Source organism: Panthera leo, chromosome A1 (assembly GCF_018350215.1).
Source record: "Panthera leo isolate Ple1 chromosome A1, P.leo_Ple1_pat1.1, whole genome shotgun sequence".
In the NCBI taxonomy this organism is placed as follows: Eukaryota; Metazoa; Chordata; class Mammalia; order Carnivora; family Felidae; genus Panthera; species Panthera leo.
Genome location: NC_056679.1, coordinates 208,045,988 through 208,068,379, shown reverse-complemented (window position 1 = coordinate 208,068,379; position 22,392 = coordinate 208,045,988). Strand labels below are relative to the sequence as shown.

The 22,392-nt window shown below is 42.1% G+C and overlaps 1 protein-coding gene across 2 annotated transcripts in view; it reads left to right on the top strand.

Annotated features, from left to right (window-relative positions):
- Positions 1–22,392, top strand: part of EGFLAM (EGF like, fibronectin type III and laminin G domains) — a 475,662-nt gene that overhangs the window by 405,851 nt on the left and 47,419 nt on the right. For both annotated transcript variants that reach the window (XM_042951715.1, XM_042951706.1), the window contains 5 exons: positions 16,902–17,017; positions 17,580–17,898; positions 18,545–18,645; positions 19,789–19,889; positions 21,807–21,951. In XM_042951715.1, the coding sequence (XP_042807649.1) occupies positions 16,902–17,017; positions 17,580–17,898; positions 18,545–18,645; positions 19,789–19,889; positions 21,807–21,951 (782 nt within the window). The remainder of the gene's footprint in view (positions 1–16,901; positions 17,018–17,579; positions 17,899–18,544; positions 18,646–19,788; positions 19,890–21,806; positions 21,952–22,392) is intronic.

The following is a 22,392-nucleotide window of genomic DNA, read 5'->3' as shown; positions in this document are numbered from 1 at the left end:
TGGTCGTGGGGCGCCTGGGTGGCTCAGTCGGTTGGGCGTCCGACTTCGGCTCAGGTCATGATCTCACAGTCATTGAATTAGAGCCCCACGTCAGGCTGTGTGCTGACAGCTCGGAGCCTGGAGCCTGCTTCCAAATTCTGTGTGTGTGTGTCTCTCTCTCTCTCTGCCCCTCCCCCACTCATGCTCTGTCTCTCTCCGTCAAAAGTAAACATTAAAAAAAATTAAAAAATAAAAATAAAAAAATGTGGTCACGCCCCCACTGAATTATTTTTTACTGTTCACTAATGTGTTTGAAATCTGCAGTTTGAATAATACTGGGTAAAATATGGAAGAAAAGTGAACGCAGTTTCATGTAAATACATAATAGCACAGAAGGACATGAAGTAAGGGTATATTCTGTACAGAAGTCACCAAAAGGATCGGCCATTAATTTCACAAATAGCTATTTTTGCCAAACCTTCTTCAAAGAGAATTAAACCAGTTCTTGCCTTCCTGGGATTCATGATCCAGTCCAGTGAACAGACTATCATACAACTACCTGTATAGTGATGTGCAGTATACAGAATGCACTCTGCAGCTCAGAGGGGGAACAGTGATTGATTTTGTGGATCAGGAAACTGGGGGGTGAATTGGTGAAGGTTCCCCAGTAAGGTGACATTAGGGATGGCTGAGTGGGATTTCTCCAAAGGGACAGGGGATGAAGAACAAGAGAATCCAGGTAGAAGGTTTTCTGGGTGGGGTGTTGAGGGAGATCTTTGAGGGTGTGCATGAGGCCGAAAGATAACAGGGCACGAAGGCAGAATGTGGAAATGCACGCTGGACCCCTGCACTGGGCTAATGTAAAACCACTCCCATTAACATGTTACTCTCTCCTGCTCTTCCTGTTCACAGGATAAATGCCACACTCCTTAGCCTGACATTTACAATCTTTCATAGTCTAGCTCCGGCTAACTTTTCTTGCCTTATCGTTCCTGGCAATCATAGCACAAGCCCTCCACCCCAGCAGGTGGTATACCAGGGGTACCCACTGTCTCCGGAAGTCTGTGTGTTCTTCCACATCCTCATTTTTTCTTGCTCAGCAAATTCCAGCCAGATGATAATTTCTCCAGGTGTAGGTTTCAAGCATGGAAAATGGAAATTCTTCCATCGAAAGCATTGTGATGCTTCCATTTGTTATTCAGACAGTGAATTCTCAGAATTAGCATTTCATGATTTTCTCCCCGATGGAGAAGGGTTTGTGACGCTCAGGGCTTGGAAACCCTCCACTGAACCCCTGGCTTCTCCTCTCACTGTTCTTGGTTTAATCAATATGCCAATATCTATTTGAAAGTGAGAACAAATTACTCTTGTTTCCATTTATTTTGAAAAAAAAAGTTTCTTGGGCACAACTTAATCCATGACCCAGAGAGAATTTAGCTTCCTCCTGTCACAGACTCTCTGTGGGGTTTTTAATCAATTGTTAGAGAAGATTGTGGGTCAGAGTAAGGACTTAAGCCAGACTCCCTTCCCTGAGTTCAGACTGGCTCTGCTCCTATGATGATATTCACAACGTAGGATTGTTTTCTTCATGACAGCAGACCATGGGACCCTCCCAGCCTAATTGTTATCACCAGTGGTCTCTTCTGTAGCTCGTCAGTAAGGACTACTGTCTACTAAAGCCATGCAAGCTTTGGGAATGTGAGTTCACTCAAGACATTTGAATGCATTTTTAAGTCACTCGTATTTCGCCAACACACAAAAATCATTTGAGGCAGTTTGTATGCATACCCATACACACATACATTCACACACCGTAATTAAAAACAAATGTGATACGATGATCAGAAACCAAATCAGAAATACAAATATAAATGTATGAGGTGAGATAGTCACTGAAGTCCTGGGTGCCACTAACCTCTAAACTTATTATCAAAGACAAAGAAAAGATCAAGGTTTTACAGAACTCTCCATATCTGACTCAAGAATGCAATTCAGTGAAAATAATTTTTTTTCTGGATATAGCTGTCGGAAGAAATTACCAAATGAATCATTATATAAAGAATATTGAGGGGCGCCTGGGAGGTTCAGTCGATTAAGTGTCCAACTCAATTTCGGCTCAGGTCATGATCTTACGGTCTGTGAGATTGAGCCCCGCATTGGGCTCTGTGCTGACAGCATGGAGCCTACGTGGGATTCTCTCTCTCTCTCCCCACCTCTCTGCCCCTTCCTTGCTCATGTTCTCTCTCTCACTCGCTCTCTCTCTCTCAAAATAAATAAACTTAAAAAAAAATAATATTGAGCATTATAATACTGACCTTAATAGTGATTTAATGGGTGAAGAAATATTTTTTGTATAGCTAGATTTTTACTGATCCTCATTAAAAATTGGGCTGCGGTTGAGTTATGGCATTTCTCTGGGGATAATCAAACTTCACAGAAGGAAAACCCTTAGAAAATTAGAAGCATTGATGGTTAATATGCTTTCAGAATTATTCAGCAAATTCTTCATGTATATTTTAGAGACCAGCACCGAATACATACTGTTATTGAATACTGAGGTTTTTCCTTTAAACTGTAGTTCAAAGGGATATTTCAAAAGTATCTTAATTCCTTTTAGTCCACATACTCTCTATAGGTGGTAGAACTTCCTTTGCCCTCCTAACCTGTCTATATGAATCCAATCAAGATAAGTCACCTTATGGACTATGTATTTCAGCCTCAAGTCATTTCTTTACTTCCCCAACTTCTTGTCTACACAGAAATCACCATCCTGATTCCTACGGTTTTTCTTTCTGTTGTAGAAATCTTGTCAGTTTGTGTCTAGGTACAGGTCTTTTCATTTTAGCAGCAGTATTAGCTCTTTCAAATTTTGGTGTCCTTTTTTTTTCCCCCGGCTCAGACAAGTTTTATTTTTATGTTTTTGATTCATATTTATGTTTCCATTATTCTGGTAAATACTAAATAAATACCCATAATCCCTTGGTTTGGCTCTTGTCCTCTATATCCACATCCATATATATTATTTTCTGTCATATTTTTTCATCATTTTGGGAACATTTCTCAGGTTCACCCCCACATCACTAATTCAAGCTTCCACAGCATTAATTTTGGTCTTTGCTATCTTAGGTGTGGCTTTTCATTTTCTGAATAAAATTTTGCCTTTGTTACGTTGCTTCCTTTTTCTTTAAAAAAAAATTTTTTTTTTAACGTTTTATTTATTTTTGAGACAGAAAGAGACAGAGCATGAACGGGGGAGGGGCAGAGAGAGAGGGAGACACAGAATCGGAAGCAGGCTCCAGGCTCTGAGCCATCAGCCCAGAGCCTGATGCGGGGCTCGAACTCACGGACCGCGAGATCCTGACCTGAGCTGAAGTCGGCCGCTTAACCGACTGAGCCACCCAGGCGCCCCGTTGCTTCCTTTTTCTTATGAGCAGTTTCAAGCATAGTGAAAAATGTCAGGAATACCTCTATATCCGTGACCCAGCTTTGGGAAATCTTAATGGTTGCCATATTTTCTTCAGTGTTACAAAAATAAAACCTCACAGATACAGGGACATTCTGTACCCTGTCCCCAGTACCTTCCCAACACCATCCTTCTGTCTTCTCCCTGGAGATACATTTGCACTGTGTTATGATTTCCCTACACATTTAATCAATATACTAACATGTATATATTTATAAACTATGGGGTATTGTTTTGAGTGTTTCTGTGATAAATGCAGTGACATGCAGGTATCCTTTCATGGTAAACTTGTCTCTACAACATTACGTTTTTGACTCTTATGCGAGTTGAATTGTAAAGCTTGAATTCATGCAACTTCACTGCTGTATAATGTTCCACCACGTAAATACACTATAGTTTATTTATCAGTTATTTGGATTTTAGACATTTAAATTCTTCCCTTTTTGCCATTAAAAACGACATTGCAATGAGCAATTTCATATATGTTTCCTTGAGCCTGTGTAGAAGAGCTTTTCCTGAGTATGTGCTTCCAAATGAAATTGCTGAGTTGTGCATGTGTATCTTCAACTCTGTCACTGGGTAGAAAATTGGTCCTCAGGGTGTTTGTAGTTACCTCTACGCCATGGGCAGTGTGTTCAAAACCCTTCTTGCTCTAGATCCTTTCCAGTGCTTGGTATTATCAGACCAATAGAGTCAATCTGATGGAGGTAAAGTGATATGGCATTATTGTTTTGATTTGCATGTTCCCATTTCTGGTGAAGTTAAACATAATTTTATAAATTTATTAATCATTCTATGAATTGACTGCTTATATGTTTTACCTTTCCTTATTTCTATATATGCCTACATATAATATATGTAAATATACATTAATTTATTTAGATACATTAATGATATACATAGTGTATATCATAGTGTATATTCATAGTGTATACATGTATATATCATTACATAATGTGTATTGATAAGCATTAATATATACATTTAAAGACTAATCCTTAGTAATATGTGTTGCAGATATCTTCTGCTAGCCTGTGACTTTTCACTTCACTTATAATGTCAGTTAATAAACAGAATTATTTTATTCAATACAGTTAAATATCTCAATTTTTCTTTTATGATTTCTGCTTCCTGTGTTTTTTTAACTACTTCCTTTTCCCAAGGTCATTAAGCAAAATTTTGTTTATCCTATAAATTTGAAAATTTTGCTTCTCATATTTAAGATCTCAGTCTACCTGAAATTTACATTTAGGTATGGAGAAGTAGGAGCCTAGCTTCATATTTTTTTTTCATACCAATAACCAGTTGCCCAGCACCAACTGTTGAGTCATTCATTAATCCTTTTCCCTATTGATCTGTAATGGCATCTTTCTAATGTATCAGCTCCATACATTTGTGTATCTGTTTCTCAGTTTTCTGTAGTCTATTTCTCTATCCTTTCCTGGATATCACACTGTCTTAATGTCTGCAGCTTTATAAAATTATGTTATCTGGTAGGTAATTCTACACTCATTCTTCTTCGAAATTGCCCTGTCTTTCCTTGACCTTCACTAATCAATATAAATTTTAGAATCAGTTTTTCAATTCCGTGAAAAACTCTGTTGGGATTTTAAAGTCAGAATTATGCTGAATTCTATATTGAATTTATAAATTAATTCTGGAGGGATTGTCATCTTTATGATATAGAGTCATGTGTATTCAATTTCATCCATTTATTTGCATCTTTCTAAAGTCTTTAAGTGAGTTTTGTCACACTTACTCTCCAGTCTCTTATACTTGGAAAGCTGTTTGAAATTAGTTTAATCTGTGGATCTTTCTTTCTCTGTTTTTTTGTAGTCACAATTTTCTTTCCATGCACTTTTCCCATGTCCTTTTTTAAAAATTATTTTTTCAATGTTTTTATTTATTTTTGAGAGAAACAGAAAGAGCATGAGCAGGGGAGGTACAGGGAGAGAGGGAGACTCAGAAGCCAGATGTGGGGCTTGAACTCACAGACTGCAAGATCATGACTTGAGCCGAAGCAGGTCACTTAACGAACTGAGCCACCCAGGCACCCCTCCCATGTGCTTTTGAAAAGAATATGTATTCTCATATTTTGGTGTCTAGGGTTCTATATATGTCCACTTGATCAAGCTTTGTAATATCATTGTTCAAATCATCTATATTGTCAGCCTGATCAGTTACTGAGAGAGACACATTAAAATTTCTCACCATATCTCCCTGTATCTCAATCTCTTTCTCTCTATATATGTGAGGTTGTAATATTAGGTACATACAAGGTTAGGATCATCTTATATTCCTGGTGGTTCCTTTAATCATGACTTAGCCACCATTTTTTTTTTTAATTTTTTTTAATGTTTATTTATTTTTGAGACAGAGAGAGACAGAGCATGAACGGGGGAGGGTCAGAGAGAGGGAGACACAGAATCTGAAGCAGGCTCCAGGCTCTGAGCTGTCAGCAAAGAGCCTGACGCGGGGCTTGAACTCACGGACCGCGAGATCATGACCTGAGCCAAAGTCGGCCGCTTAACCGACTGAGCCACCCAGGCGCCCCGCCACCATTTTTAACATTAATGATGCTGCTTCTTTTTTCCCTGAAAGTTTATGCTGCCTAATAATAATATAGTAATAATATGGATCCAGTGGCTTTTGCTAGTGCTTGAAACATCTATTACATCTTTTTTACTTTTGATCTGTCTTATGTTGTAGGTACTTTCTGGAAACAATATACAGCTTAACTTTTAAAAATCCAATCTGACAAGCTCTGTCCTTTAGATGGCAAGAATTTTTTTTTACAGTTATTGTAATTGTTAACATGTTTTATTTCCGCCATTTTATTTTGTGTTCTTTACTCTGCTTTTCTCTCTCTCTTTGTTTTTCTTTTTTTTTTTTTTTTTTTGGTGATGAGGGGTGGGGAATCTTTGTCTTGGCTTCCTTCCTGTTTTCTATAGGATTAACTATATTGGGGACACCTGGGTGGCTCAGTTGGTTAAGCTTCCAACTTCGGCTCAGGTCATGATCTCACAGTTCATGAGTTTGAGCCCTGTGTCCGGCTCTGTGCTGAGAGCTCAGAGCCTGGAGCCTGCTTCAGATTCTGTGTCTCCCTCTCTCTCTGGCCCTCCCCTGCTCATGTTCTGCCTCTCTTTCTCAAAAATAAACATTAAAAAATTAAAATTAAAAAAAAGGATAGACTATATCTTCTTAGCCCCCTATCTTTCCCCTCTATTGGGATGAATTATGCATTCTTTTATTTACCATCCATAAATTATTGACTTCCAAACTTTTATAGTCTCAGGTTAATCAGTATCTATTACCCTCATAAACCTCAATCTTAACAGCCTCAATCTAAGTGAATTCTTTCTTGTCTTGCATGTTCTCTTTCAGTATTTTTATTCTACCCAATAGCCACAGGTTAGGCTTTTTTTTTTTTTTTTTTAAAGTAACACTTCTTTAGATTTATCCAAATGTTTACCAGTTTCTCTGCCCACTACTCTGCATCTTATTCTTTACTTCTTCCTGCATCTATACTTCTTCCTGAAGTATACTTTTCAGTAAATTCTTGAGGATCTGTTAAGAGAGGGTGATGAACTTTCTCTAACTTTGTGATTGAGTCTCTGTTTCACTGTTGTTGTTGAAAAACTATTTAATCCCGTAAAACTTTGTGATGGTAATGATTTCTCCTAGCATCGTGTCTCAAATTGGAGAGGAGGAATGAGAAGCTATCACCGTCTCTGGTTTAAACCATCTGGTGATCTCTAAAAGAGAACTGGACCACAGTTGATGTCCAAATGTGAAGCCACTTCAAAGGGCACCACGGAGACAGTGGTGTTCCACGCACACAGCATCAGTCATCCCGCGCTGTGGGGCAGGGTGTCTCCCTCCCCACTGCACTGCAAGCTGCATGTCCTCTGTCTTTCCCATCTCATTCTCTGTTCAGCCTCCTGGGTCCCAAGGGCAGGCAGGGTATGAACCAAGCCCTGTTTTGTACTGGCCGGATGGACATTACACCATTTACATCAGTTTTGTGTTTTTTACCCCCAGTCTCTCCGACAGGATCCGTCTTTCACTCTCAACTTTTCTACGTCATTTTCATCAACACACGTATGCCATACTCACAGAAAAGACTCCCTTGACCCCACAGTTCTTCCCCTACCATCTCATTTCTCCGCTTTCCTTCAAGCTAGAGTTACTGTGTTGTCTATATTCAGTTACCTCCCCCTCCCTTTTTTTGACCTCTATTCACTGTTCAGCCAACTCCAACCTGCCTTTATCCCCACTGCTCATGTGAAGAGGGCCAATGACCTCCATTTTTCCAAACGTAGTGTCATCCCATGAACATAGCACACACCATTAAGTTGAAAATAATTTTAAAAAATAATGAACATTTTTAATACATCTGGCTGGATAAGTCTCTAATAGAATTACAAAATTGAATAACGCAAATGCTTGATTATACTGCCAAATTATCCCACAGAGAGAGAGAAAAGGAGAGAGAGAGAGAGAGAGAGAAGAAGAGGGAGATCTCACTTTTTAAGTCATATCCTGACACTGTGGACAATAGTTTTCTGCCATCAATAATTGACATTTATTTTGCACTTGCCGTGTGCAGAGCACACTGTAAGATTTGGCTCTTGCAGAGAACATTCAGTCATTCACCTGTTCTCTTTGCTAACAAATACATATTGAGTGCCCGCTGTATACATAACACTGAATTCTTAATGCCAGCCACCATTTCAGCTGTTCAGAAATGTTCTTGTTGCCCGGCTAAACGGTACGCTGCCCTTTCCTCCCCGAGTCCCCAGGTATGGCCATGGAATGTTGTCAGTGAATTATAATTCATCATTCTCTGAGGTTACAAAGATTCCAAGTCTGAAATTTCTAGCACAGCATGATGAAAATATGGCCTTGGGTTTTCCTGCTGTGTTTGCAGCCACCTCTTACAGCCACCTCTTACATTATGCTTTGCCGGTGCATCTCCTCCTTCAGTGGGTAGCAGAGAAGTAAGTGCCTAACACCTTGGTGGTTTCTGGCCGTTTGCTTAACTTTCCACGGCCCCATTATCCATAGAAAGGGAGGCTCTGAGGGAGAAAGATACAGTGGCTTGTTCTCTGTTGAATGGTTTATGTTCTTCAAAAGGCGACACCCCACAGGGGTTATGCACAGTTGGTGCGGCCCCTGTGTGTGTGTGCATAAAGATAAAGGAGTTTAAGAAGCTTTGAGGTGAGGGCTCTAATGGTCACTCCATGCCTGGGGTATCATCCTGAGCTCCAGTCAGATGAGACATTCTTGAAGCATGAGCAGAAAAGAGCGAACACTTCTGCCTACAGCTGGTACTTAGAGCAGCTCTGTCCCAACACCCGACTCCTACCACTGTGGCAACATACCCTGGATTGGTTAGATCCATTCAAATTGGAAGAAAACATTCAGGCAGATTATTTGGGGAAAAGGAAGGAGCAAGGGAAACCATTCAGTGTCCTTGCAGACCCTCTGAGTCCTTATGCTGCCGAGGCTGACGTTGAGCAGGCTGATTTTATGCACAACCAGAAGTCTCTCCCAGTGACCTTCAGGTTCACAGGGGAGCTCTTGTGCCCCACCCCCTCAGCATGCACACAGTCGGTGGGTACATTTCCCAAGGAGAGGGTCTAACTGTGTCATTGGATCCCCATCCATTTCAGTTAGGAATGCACTGAAACTCCAGCATCACAACCACCTTCACTGCCAAAGACAATATAGTAGAAAGGGAAGTTCCAACAGACTTCCACTTGCACCTTACTGACCCAAACTACCGAGATGCAAAGGAGGCTCAGAAATCCAACATTTAGCTCCTATAGTATCTACAGAGAAGAGGTAAGGGAGGAGGGATTAAGGTTGAAATATCCGCCTTGCCCTCTGATATGAAGCCCTCCTTTTGGTAGATTTTCACATGAGGCCCCCAGGGGTGGTCAGTCTGGATATGGTTGTTTAGGCTCAGACATAGGTCCTAGTTCCATCATTTTCAGCGAGGGTGGCAGGACTAAGTTCATAGAGCCGAAGCCAGAGTAACTTAATGCAGAAGAGCCGCTTGAAAGACCAACCCCAGAAGAGGTTCAGGATATGGATTCTTTTCCGGGAAAAGTCTGTGAAATGATTTCTTTAAGATCTCAGAATTATTGATAGCTTTTAAACTCTTTATGTGGGGTCCTCTTGTCCCTAGACTTTTGCTATTTAAGAATCCAGATGAATACTACTGTCATATATTTTTATTCTGCCTGCATTGTTTCAAAAGTTCACTCTTTTTATTTCTTACACATTTTGTGAATTTCTTCAATGTGCCAGGGAGTGAGTGAGGTTTTGGTGTCATAGTAGAAACCAATATGGACAGTATTGCCTTCTTCAAGGCACTTTCAATCTATTGGGAGGTCACATTTATGAAATCATTCTATAAATAAATATGTAATTGTAAGTTAATAATGCTCTAAGAGAGGACAGAACCATGGGAGTATATAGGAAGGGAACCTGACTTTATCTAGGGTACAGAGAAAACATCTCTAAGAAAGTGATTTTGAACAAATACAAGAATTTAAAAGGCAAAAGATGGGCAGTGAGAGATGAGATTTCCAAGCATAGGGAATAACATGTCTAAAGTCCCTGAGGCAGGAGATATGTCTCTGAAATGAAAGAAGAACCAATGTTCTTTCTGGGTGGAACAGGATGAGAAGGAATAAATTGCTGTAAGATGGGGCTTAGCTAGAGTAACAAGAAAGTCTCTGAAGCCGCAAAGGCCACAGGTCTGGCCTGTCATTTTTCCATCCAATCAACCGAATCTTAAATATTTGTACTGGAAGGGATGACCTAGTTTCTGTCCATGACACATTGCTTCACGGGGGACCCTTTTCCTCCAGTCATTCTTGTTTTGGTGAGTGTTAGGGTTTTGAGGTTGCCCAGTTAACACCACTTTCCCCTTTGTCCATTTTCTGAACCAACAGAAATACGGCAGCAGAGTCAGCAGATAAAGAATCAAATTGCCATCCTTATTTCTGATAAAGGCCGGGCAGAGAACGTAGCTTACTCTACAGTACAAAGGGGGTTTGTGGACTCCCCTCTGACTACGGAAGAGCCCGTTTGAAGGAAAGCTTGCATTTGCAGCAAAGTCACACCTGCCCAGGTCACTGCTTTCCACTTTTCTAGGTTGAGAAAGAAGGTGGAGCGACCAAATTTGCCCCCAAGTCCTCCTCCCCTGCCCCAGGTTCTTTGATAGATTAACTTCAGTCAGTTCAGAAATGTGTACCAAATGCTTCCATCCAGACACCAGCCTACTGTCTACTTCTGTAGGGAGGAAAAGGGGTTGGACAAGAATCCAACAGTATTTTGGGGAACTCTCTTTGCATGATTACAACTTCAGGAGTGGGGAATAACTGTTCCTCTCTCATCCGTTGCCAAGAGCTATTAAGAGAAGGGACTGCAATAACCTGGTTCTTATTAATGAAGATGAATTCTGATAAATGATATCCTATCTTCTAGGAGGCTTATAATATTGAACAGAAAGCCACAATCCCCAAAGCATGTAACTTTTGTGCTGAACTAACTTCTTTTTTGCTTTTTCATCCACAATAAATAAAATTCCCCAGTTGTTTCTTTTTCAAGCCCTGCTTGTAATAACAGGTGCCAGCAATATGTCTCAATCAAAAGCGTAAACTTAAGGGTCACAGAATGTTAGTGCTATAAAGGATCCTTAGGTCATCAAATATAATCCCATTCCTTGCTTTATTAGAAAACAGGAGACCCAGAGAGATTAGGTGTCTTGTCCAAGGTCACATAGTCATCTGTGTCCCTCTCCTAATTATCTGGATTCCGTGACCAGGGATATTTCCAACTACACCATGTTGATATATCAGAGAAACTCACTATCTGGAGAACACTTGTGATGCTTTTATAAAAATAAACAGACAGGTTTTTATAAAATAAGTCATCCTTTAACTTATTAACAGTAATTTGTATTTTGTATATTAGTTTTTCCTCTAGTGGAATAACCCTTGAACTTGTTTTGCATTCATTGAGTGGTTTGACTATTCTGGTTCTAAATAAATGCTTCCTTTTTAATGTTCTCTTTTCCTAATTAACAATGTGCCAAATAGAAAGAGATAAGTTGTGCACTTTAATTACAATAACCCCAGGCCACTGAGAATTCTTATCACTATCTCGGACTGTGCATTCCGTGTTCACTTAGAAACGGCATTGGTAAAAACTTCATGTAAGCTGTGGATTTGAACTCTGAGGTGGTGAGGCCGTCCATGAACAAGAGTAGAGAGATTTATTCCAGCTTTCTTCTAGCCATGCTGTACTCTTTTCCTTAAAAGTGGGAAATTACTATTACCCCGGGTTATTATGAGGATAGGGAATTTGACAGGTTGTAAAGGATGGCAGAAAGCATCATCAGGAGCCCAGAATTCTAGATCAGCTCTGCCACCAATGCTCTGTCCCTCTGGGCAAGTCACATGGACTCTGTGAGCCTCAGGTTACTCTTCTGTAAAATGGACTTGTGCTCGCTGATCTCTAAAGTCTTTCTTTAAAAGTCAAAATTTCTTTGACTCTGAGTCCTTGTAATTCCATATTCCTTTCCCTTTGTTTATCTCACATCCTTTGTTTCCCCAAACTGAGAAGTAGCCTCTGATTTCACAAAGATATGTGATATCGTGTTGAAAGACTAATTTTTATAAATACCAAAGGATTTTATCCAATGAATAATATATGCCTTATTTTACTCATTAGAAAGAACAGGGAATCTGGAATGATTTCCATTCTCATCAAGGTACCATTTCATAGCTGCTGCAATGCATCTGCGGTCCTTTTCTCTAAGGAGTTGCCTTCAAGACAGACTTCCTAGGTGGGCTAATGGGCAAGAGGAGACCTCAGCTACCTGCACCCATCCTCAGTTTCTCTGTGTTCTCCTGACTGAAGTATCTTATTAGATACTTAGCACCAAAAAGTCTGCATGAGAGGGTATTATGGATATTGAACTAGAGGTCACATGATCCAAGTATGGCCCCAGATCTTCTAATGAGATGCATGAACTTGATCTCAAGTCACTTTTCTTTGTGGCCTCAGTTTACATATTTATGAAATGGGAAGTTTGGACTGGATGGTGTCTAGGCTCTCTTTGAACTTTCAACTTTAGTCTGAGTTGGGACAAGGGACATTGATGAATTGAAAAGGGACAAGGATGGTGGTAGTTTGATGGGAATATGTTTGGATGAGGGGCAGAGTCTCACCCTGTAAGGATTCCCCTCCAGATATTCTCTCACTTAAATAGGCATGGCCAGCTAGGCCAGGCCAGGACAGAGCCAGAGTGTCAGGACAGAGCCATTGTGGGAGAGTCTTCTGTACCTAGAGGGAGCTTTGATGAGTATGTGAAGTTTTACTTAAATGGATGAATAAAAGGGATGTCAAGAAGTCTAAAATTATGGCTCCTGCCGTCAAGGGGTTCACAGCTGAGTTGGGAAACACAAGGGCAGCATTCCGGGGCCTGGAGTCCAGACGGTGGAAATAGCACCTCAAATATATGCTGATTTTATCAAGCTATGGAAGTTTATTCCAAGCTCATATTTAGAAGCACACATCCATGGGTGGATAACCCTAATCAGGAGGAGATAGAGGAACATCCTAGAGGTCTTGGCAGTTCCATCTTTTGTGGAATAACCATTTTTTCTCTGGAAAGAGTCTGATGTTCTCTTTTTAAAATATCACTTGATTTTAGCATTTTGATGGTGTACATTCAGCTCTGTCTCCACAGAATGCGTGCAGTTGGGAGGATAGGTAAGCTACGTGTAGGATATAGGAGAGGAAGAAAAGATGGTAATGTGGGGAAAAAAAATAATGACCAGTCTTGGGGTGAGAAAACACAAGATATATTAAGGAGACAACTGGTAGACCAGTTTGGCCACTAGGACTTTTGAAGAGGGGAAAAAAGGCTGAAAACACAATTTGGAATCGGATTATAAATAGTATGATGCAGTCAAAAGAGAGACCAAAGATAAATGCTAGCTCTGCCATTTATCATCTGCATGCCTTTGAGCAAGTTATTTAATCTTCTTGAATTTCTATCTCCACATGGTAAAATGGAGGTAATACTACTTCTACAGGACTTTTTGAGGATTAATAAAAACAATGCATGAAAAGTTCCTGGCACAGTAAAAATGGTCAATAAATGTTGATTTTCTAATTCCCAGGCTCTTCCTGCCTCCACAGTGGCTGCTTCTCTTACAGACAACTGGGAAAGCAGCAACCAGAAAGACCTGGCTTTGAGTCAGGCTCGGCCAGTTACAAAGTCTTTGATCTTAGTCAAATCATTTAACCTTTTTGAGCTTCAACTTACTTATCTACAAAGTGAAATGAGCCATAATTACTTTGCAAGATTATTATAAAGTTTAGAAATGTATTATGTTACGCACACAACCATACTTGTTATTTGGGGGGGAGAAAGTAGGTTTCAGGAAATCATGGTGATGGGGGAAAGAAGGAGGGAAAACAGGGGGCACCTAGGTGGCTCAGTTGGCTAAGTATCCAACTTTGGCTCAGGTCACGATCTCATAGTCCTTGAGTTTGAGCCCCACATCAGGCTCTGTGCTGACAGCTCAGAGCCTGGAGCCTGCTTCGCATTCTCTCTCTCTCTCTCTCTCTCTCTCTCTCTCTCTCTCTCTCTCTCTCAAAAATAAATAAATGGTGAAAAAAAAAAAAGGAGGGAAAACAAGGAGTTACCATTGAGATCCTTGAATTCTCAACCAAGAGCCTAGGATTTATCTTGTAAGTGGTGGTAGTCTTTGAAAGTTTTTATTTTTCAGATAGGGCATCATAAGACTAAGTGAAGAGTACCTTGACTTTGATGAACACAGTACAAGAATGGCAAGAATGTGCACAGGGCAGAGAGAACACCTTGGGGGTAGAAAGGCCAGCTTCCTGGAAATAAGACCCAGCTCTCTTCACATATGTGCTATATAGTACTTTTACTGCCAAATGGAATATTTCCTCTTTAATCTGACGATTTTTAATATATGAGAGAGATAGACATAGAAATGGAGAGTAAGAAAAGGACCCAGAAAAAGAGAGAGAGTCGAGGAGAGAGGTGGAAAGATACACAGATACAGAGAGACAAAAAAGAGGAAAGTGGTGTTCAAGATTCCCGGATTTTTGTGTGAAGACATCTGGCACACAGCTGTGCAGGCTGGATGCAGGTGGCTTAAGAGAACTTGCATCCAGGTATAAACCTGGAATCAACAGGCTTGAATTTTCCACTGACACGTGGGCTATTTTAAATAAAACTGTGGAGAATTGATGTGAGGGTAGTGAGAACACCACGTCCCCTGTCTCATCTCTCCTCCACCAAAATGTGCCCAAACACCTGAGAACGGCTCCTTCCCTGCTGTCTCCTGATCACCTGTTCACCACCTTTCTCTCTTCCTGGTCCAGAGATTTCTGATCAGCAGTGTGCCTGACCAGAAGGCTTCCCACGCCCTCTTTCTGTCCTTTCTGTCACATCCTTCTGTTTTCAATCTGCTTGCTATTTTTTTGCATAAAGGAGGGTGAGTTTGCTTTTGTGACAAAGGTGTTTGGCTTAGCTTATTCTGAAAGCAGAATGGCTTTAAGTTCAGTTTATGTTTATGGGGCGCCTGGGTGGCTCAGTCAGTTAAGCGTCCGACTTTGGTTCAGGTCATGATCTCGCGGTCCGTGAGTTCGAGCCCCGCGTCGGGCTCTGTGCTGACAGCTCAGAGCCTGGAGCCTGTTTCAGATTCTTTGTCTCCCTCTCTCTCCGGCCCTCCCCTGTTCATGCTCTGTCTCTCTCTCTCTCAAAAATAGAATAAACGTTAAAAAAAAAAAAAATTAAAAAAAAAAAGTTCAGTTTATGTTTGTCATGTCTTCTTCCCCTCCTGCCCCCCCCCTTCCCTTCCCCTCCTTTCCCCTCCCCTCTCCTTCCCTTCTTTTCCCTTCGCTTCCTAACCAGGCATCCAAACACTGGACGCCTGATGGGCATTGGCAACCTACAAAAGTCAGTTTCTGTTGCCAGAGTTGTTTATGCTGTAAAGGCTGGGGCCCAGTGTGCCCTGATTAGAGAAGGCAGCTAGTACCTGTGCCTGTGAAAACCCGTTGGGAGGAAATAGGGGTGCTATGGAGCAGCACTTTGAAAGACTCTCATACCCTGGGGGAGTGCCACCTGTGTGAGCCTACGTCAGGACTGCTGCAGATCAGCAGATTTTGTGACGACCTCCCAAAGGACAATGCCTTGTCTCCTAAGAGTTTTTCTCAGCCCACCTTCCAGATCTGAAAGATCCCATTGTCCTGCTGAGATGGATGGAAATGGTGGCACCCACGATAACCTTGTAGGGGCCCTTTTTTTCTGGGTGTAGCACTGTTTGCTCTAGTGCAATATCTCTTTCTTGTTTTAAAGAATTTGTGATGAAATATTTGATACATCAAGTTCATATAAAAATAATATGAACATTCACAGGTACCCGGCATCTGTCTTAAGAAATAGACTATTATAGAGCATCCAAAGGCTTCGGTGCCTCACACCTCATTCACATCCCTTTTCTAACTTCCCCCAGGTATTTTAGTCATTGTCTTACTTTTGGGGGGAGTTAAACCATATATATATATATATATATATATATATATATATATATATATATATACACACACACATATATTTAGATATATAGATTTATTTATCTAAATAATATATTAAATTTTGCTTGTTGAATTTTATATAAATGGCATCAAACTGAATATGTTCTTTTGCAACTTGCATATTTTGCATGGAATAATGTTTGATTAAGCCATGTCAACACATTAAATGCTCATTCATTTCTCCTGCTATGTAGTATTCTATTCCATATATATATATATATATTACTGTAATTCACTTATCCATTCTCTATTGACAGATATATGGGGTGCTACTTGTTATAAACAGCAAATTTGAAATGCTTTTTACTGTTATAAATTGTGATGCTCTGAATGTGTTTTGCACATGTTGTGGTACTCATGTGGGAGGGTTTCTCCAGATTTTGTAAGCTGGGGTGAGATTGCCAAATTGGGGTGAGATTGCTGGGTCAAAAGGTACGAACGTTTTCTACTTATTTCCAAGTATTTTTGCAAAATGGTTGCACACATGTAACATTGGTGTATGGGTCCCCATTGATCCCATCCTTGGTAATATTCTTTTATTGCCCAGCGTTTACCTTTTTGCCAATCTTGTCAGTATAAAACGGCAGCTCTTTCTGGCATTGATTAGCATTTCCTTAATACTTATGAGATGAAACATTTTCTATTTGTTAGTCGTTGATGCTTCCTCTTCCGTGTTGAATTCTTTGTGTGTTTCCAAGACATCGCGATGCATTTGGCAGAGTCCTGTCTGTGGCTGAATTAGGATAGAAAGGGGCAGAGGGAAGGCATATGTTGACAACAGTCTGTTCCTTTCTCTGTGAAGGCCCTGAGGAGGCAGGAAGTGGCCGCTATGGACCCCGCTATACAACCGACATGGGAGTCAGTGAGGATGATGACGGATTTGAAGACGACTTAGATTTGGATATTTCCTTCGAGGAGGTAACAAGAATCTCTGCTCTTAAAACCTGTGTGTTTTGGTTTTCCTGCTGAACAAGGCAAGTTAGCTGTTGGACCATGAACATTCTACTTAAAACTTATTTAAGCGGGCCCATTTGCTCTTAATACGTATTTATTTTCTCTATTAGGCTCCAGGTGCTTATAAATTAGTAGCAACTAACATGCTAATGTTGTGTAGCCAGCCCCTGCCTGTGGACTGGCAAAAACACATTTCCCACCACGTGAAAATGTACAGTCAGGTATTAGAAGGAAATGAACAATTCTTTGACAAAGTGAGGCATCTTCGTGATATTATAACAATAAAAATCATGTAATATCAGCTTTGCCACTGGTTTTCTGTATAGCACAGGGCAAGGTACTTGAAATCCTTGAGCCTAAAGTTCTTATCCATGAACTGGGGTCAGTACTATCTGCCCCATTTACATCCTAGAGTTTTGAGAAATAACAAAAGGGACTTTTCAAGTATTAGACACCAACCATAAATGAGGCTGTCTAAACACTGTGTTCGTGTTAATCCTGAATCCTTTCTCTTCTCTGGCTCTAGGTTAAACCACTTCCTGCTATCAAAGGAGGACATAAGAAATTTTGGGGGGAATCCAAGATGGCACCCAGGTCAAACCCAAAGACCGCTTCTAGGCTTGTCCCCCCTACCCTAGCGTCCCTCCCAATGACTACAGTGGCTCCCCAGCCCACTCCAGCGGAGAGGAAAGGGAAGAATGGTGTGGCTGTAATGCCGAGGCTCTTTGACATGTCTTGTGATGAAACGCTCTGCTCAGCTGACAGCTTTTGTGTCAATGACTACACCTGGGGGGGCTCGCGGTGCCACTGCAACCTGGGCAGAGGTGGTGAGAGCTGCTCAGAAGGTAGGCCCTTGGTGGGGAGAAGAATGTGGTAGGGAGGTTGGTCCCATTGGGAGCCAGAGGGCAGTTTTGTGGTCCACACATGGTTTCTTCTAGCCCTTTATCTAAGAGAAGCCCCTTTTTCCATGTGCTCGCGATTAAATTAGCTACACAGGAAAAAGGTAAGGCAACTTCTGTTGCTTCTAGTTGAATAGCAGCCCTGTGTCTATGTGTGCCACACATGTAGTACTTTTGAAGCAATTAATCATCCTAAAGGCACCTTGGGGAGGTGGACTTTACTTTGATCACATCTCTACCGAAAACATGCAGCTGAAGCATGTTGCGTGAAGGTTAAGAAAGATAATAATTGAGCCAACTTACACTTACACAAATGTACAGCTGGAAAACAGGTGTCAGTGGTCTTAAAGCCATTGATTTCTTTTTAGGGTAGCAAGTTAACACTCTCCAGTTTCTCCCTAAGAGTTTCAGAAGCTCTAAGTCCCCAAGAATGAGAATCATAAGTGTAAAAAGTAGAGACGATAATGAGCTAGGTTTAATAGATTGTTAGGGGTTCTCACTTAATGATATCCGGGCAATGGCATATATTGATTTTTGCATTTGAAGAAGTGAGGAAATAACATTCTTTTATGTTATCTTTTTCTCTTTTTAGATATTGTTATACAGTATCCTCAGTTCTTTGGCCACTCCTTTGTAACCTTTGAACCTCTGAAGAACTCCTATCAGGCATTTCAAATTACTCTTGAATTTAGGGTAAGAAGGATTAGTTGTTTGATGAATGCCTATTGGATGGGCAGCTTAACACATCATTGTGCCACATCAGACGGGGTCGGGTGGGGGTGCAGGAAGCAGGGAGGTAAGTAGAGAAGGTAAATATGACACAGGGCCTGTCCTGAAACCTGTTCACAGGGTGGTGAGAACATTGGGCACGTTCACACATTCAAGGGTGCCAGCGAGTGGAGGGTGGGTCCTGTATGCTACTGAACTATGGAAATGACTGTCCGACCAGTGAGAATGTGTAGGTCCCAGCTCTGTTGCCCATAATTGTGACTCCTCACAGGCCAGGATTTCAGAGGTATAATGCATTCCCCATTCCCCAATCCCTCTTAGAGGGAGCCCAAATGTCTGCCCTCAATGCTATGGCTGTAGCTGAACAAATAGGAAAGCTGCTATACAAAGCCCTCGCACATAGTGAGGGGCCGGTAGACGCTCTCTGATTTGAATCAACTGCACATCAGAATTCAGTCAGCGACTTCAGCTTCAAGTTATTCTTTTGGGCATCTCAGACAACACAACAAGGTTTGAGACCTGGAAACAAGCCTCCTTTGAGATCATGATCACAGTGTTGAATGTGTTGAGTGTTGAGATCATCCAAAAGATGATCTGTCTCAGGCTAGGGCAGCCAACATGGGTGAAAACCAAACTAGTCTGTCAGTGGGGCTGATTTTATCGTCCTGTTCTCCTGACAGAAGGAAAGAAGCAAATTTGCATGCTTCTCCACAGGGACGGAAGTAAAAAGAATGAAAACAAAAACAAAAACAAATAGAGTGCTCTTTGGTGGAAGTAGAATTTGATGGACACGCAAACAGCCTCTCTGTGACCGTGGTCTCTGCACACATTTGCCCGAAGCTCTGCTGGTGGACCCACAAAGCCAAGTAAAGAGCAGGTCAAATGCGGAGTCACCTTTCTCTAACCTCACTGCCATTTGTCACATACTGTTTATATCGCTGCCGTTTTTTAAAGGGAAAAGAACTGAGAATTGGCAACTGGGAGTTAATTGGAGTCCATGAGCTTGCCCCTTTGTAAATAGGACCACAGGGAGAATGCTCAGGTTTCATATTCATGAGTGTTTCCAGGTGGTGCTCATTGTTTGTGTGGCGTTTGTTTGTACAATAGGCGGAGGCAGAAGATGGTTTACTGCTCTATTGCGGGGAGAATGAACACGGGAGGGGTGACTTCATGTCTCTGGCCATCGTCCGACGCTCACTCCAATTCAGGTAACTCTCACTAAAATCCCACAGATTTTTAAAATACCATCCTACATTATGTTTTTACATTTTTATAGAGTAAAAAATACATGGAATGGATTCCTGGAGATAAAGGTTACTAAATAGTGGCTTATCGGGACTGCAGGGTCACCCTTGGAACTTGAGTTTCAGAACCCTGTAACCATCCGTTCGTTCAACAGGAAATATTTCTTGAGCACCCACGGTGTACCAGGGACTGTTGTAGATCCTGCGAATGCAACAGTGAGCCTAAGTGATCTAGTCCCTTTGCTCCTACAGCCCTAGTGGATGTGATGGGAAGGAGGCTGAGATCTTCTCCCTGTCCCCTGTGGTAGGTCGGACTGACATCCCTGGGGAGCAGAGAGGAGCCTACAACCTCCTGAGGGCTCCCAGAGGCTCAGAGCCCATCCCTACTTTTCCCTCTGGCTGTGGCAGGCTGTCTGGTGTTCCTCCTCTGCCCTGGTCATTTCTCTCCCAATATATTTTGGAAGCCATCTTTGGTTTGCGTGTGGTTTTCTGGGGGCAGAGTTTTGTGAAGGTGTGAGTGTTTTGGCCACCCTCAAGGGTACACAAGCACCTATCTGAGAATGACCGATGAGGATCAGCCTTGTCCTTCTCCATAGTGTACTGGTTAAGATCCTGATGGCACTGCTCCTCTGCTCCCTGACTCTGAGCAAGTGACTGTACCTCTTTGAGCCTGCATTTCCTCCCAGGGCTCTTGTGAGGATTAGGTGAATTAATACATACAAGTGCTTAGAGCAGTGCCTGGCCCATAGCAAGCACTCAATAAGCATTAACCGTCATTGTCTTTTGATTATTTCAGCACAAAAATTATTTGGGTTAAGCTGAAGAAGACTGAAACATCCCACCTGGGGTAGACAGTGGTCCCCTATCCTTTGCTAAATGCTTTGATTCATGGGAGTTTGATGTTAGGGCCAGGATCTGGGGCAGTGGTTCTCACCCTTGAAGGATCTGATAGACTTCCAGTGGCATTGGCTGTGATTGGCTGCTGGCCGCTCTCCAACTGGGCAGCTGCTGTGGAGTCTGATATCCCCCTCTAGATGAGCCTGCTCCACAATGCCTCTCAACCCCATTTCAGTCCACTGAGGATCGTGGAGACAAAGGGAAGCCAGGAGAAGGGACTGTAATTAGTGCACGTCCTGAGAAGGACAATGCTGGTCATGTGTCCTTCCCTACTGGCCATCTCAGGATCTGTGGGGGAGTGGCATGGTGGCTGCCTGGAAGTTGACTGGAAAGGGTCAAAATCATGGGTGTAAGGCATAGTGACTGGTGGGTACCCTGGGCCATAGGGAAGTTGGGAGAAAAAACAAAGCAAAAACAAGAATAAAGCAATCGTCTGAGAATGTTCCCCCTCCGCCCACGCCTCCCCTATGGAAACTGCACCTGCATTTGGGCACAGCTGAACACAGATGGCAGTGCTAGCCAGCTGGCCAAAATGAGTGTTTTTTGACATTTTAATAATATCGCTGGAGCCTGTCATTTGGGAGTTGGGGGAAGTCCCCAGAGAAATACCTGGAAGCAAAATGACTCGAGTTCTAATTCTCTGCTCTTGGGATCCACTTGAAGCATCTGGCAGTCACTGAGAAGGAGGGGGAGGATCTTAGTTGCCCATCGTTTTCAAAGCTGCAGAGAAAATCAGGTTGAAAGAGGCCCCACATTTGAAAGGTCTGTGGGCAGATTAAGATAAGTAGATTGAGGCCGGCCCAGAAAGCAGGTGTTGAGCTCTTTCCTGTAGAGATTTAAACAGTCCTTGATATTCACAAACGTAACTAAACAGATTGACTCTCAGAGAAGCCATTGCCCCAGAAGTGGTATCCGTGGGGCCTGAAAGCATAACGAGCTGGTTGATCAAAGAGCCTTTCTTTCTTTTTTTTTTCTTCCCCACAGGTTTAATTGTGGAACTGGGGTTGGCATCATTATAAGTGAAACCAAAATCAAACTGGGGGGCTGGCACACGGTTACACTCTACAGAGATGGGCTGAACGGGCTGTTGCAGCTGAACAATGGCACCCCAGCGACTGGCCAGTCCCAGGTGAGTGTGAGCCTCCCAACCTGCCCACCCACCCAGCACCCACCATGCGCGTCCCAAGAGGGCCCTGCTGCCAGCTCAGGCCACACTGGCGGGATGCAAGCTCCGGATGGGCCGGTTTTCGTGGCAAACCCGTGCACCCCAGCTCTGAGATGCTCCTGCATCTCAGTGGCTCTTACCACTCTCGGTGGGCTTTCAGGGCACACATCCATCCCACATCTACTGAGGAGCAGAATCGGATTTGCAAGCGTCATTACTGTGGGGGCGCAGAAGCATGCAGTTGGCTTTGTGCCCAGGGACATGTTCTTTTTCCACAAGGACATCAAAGCCAGGGGTAGAAGAAGGCCTGTATCAGAAGAATAGAAGCCATTATTAGTGCCAAACACAAAGCTTGCTTTTAAGGCAAGGGTGTTGCAATTCTGTGGCTTTAGCAAAGAGTTCGGA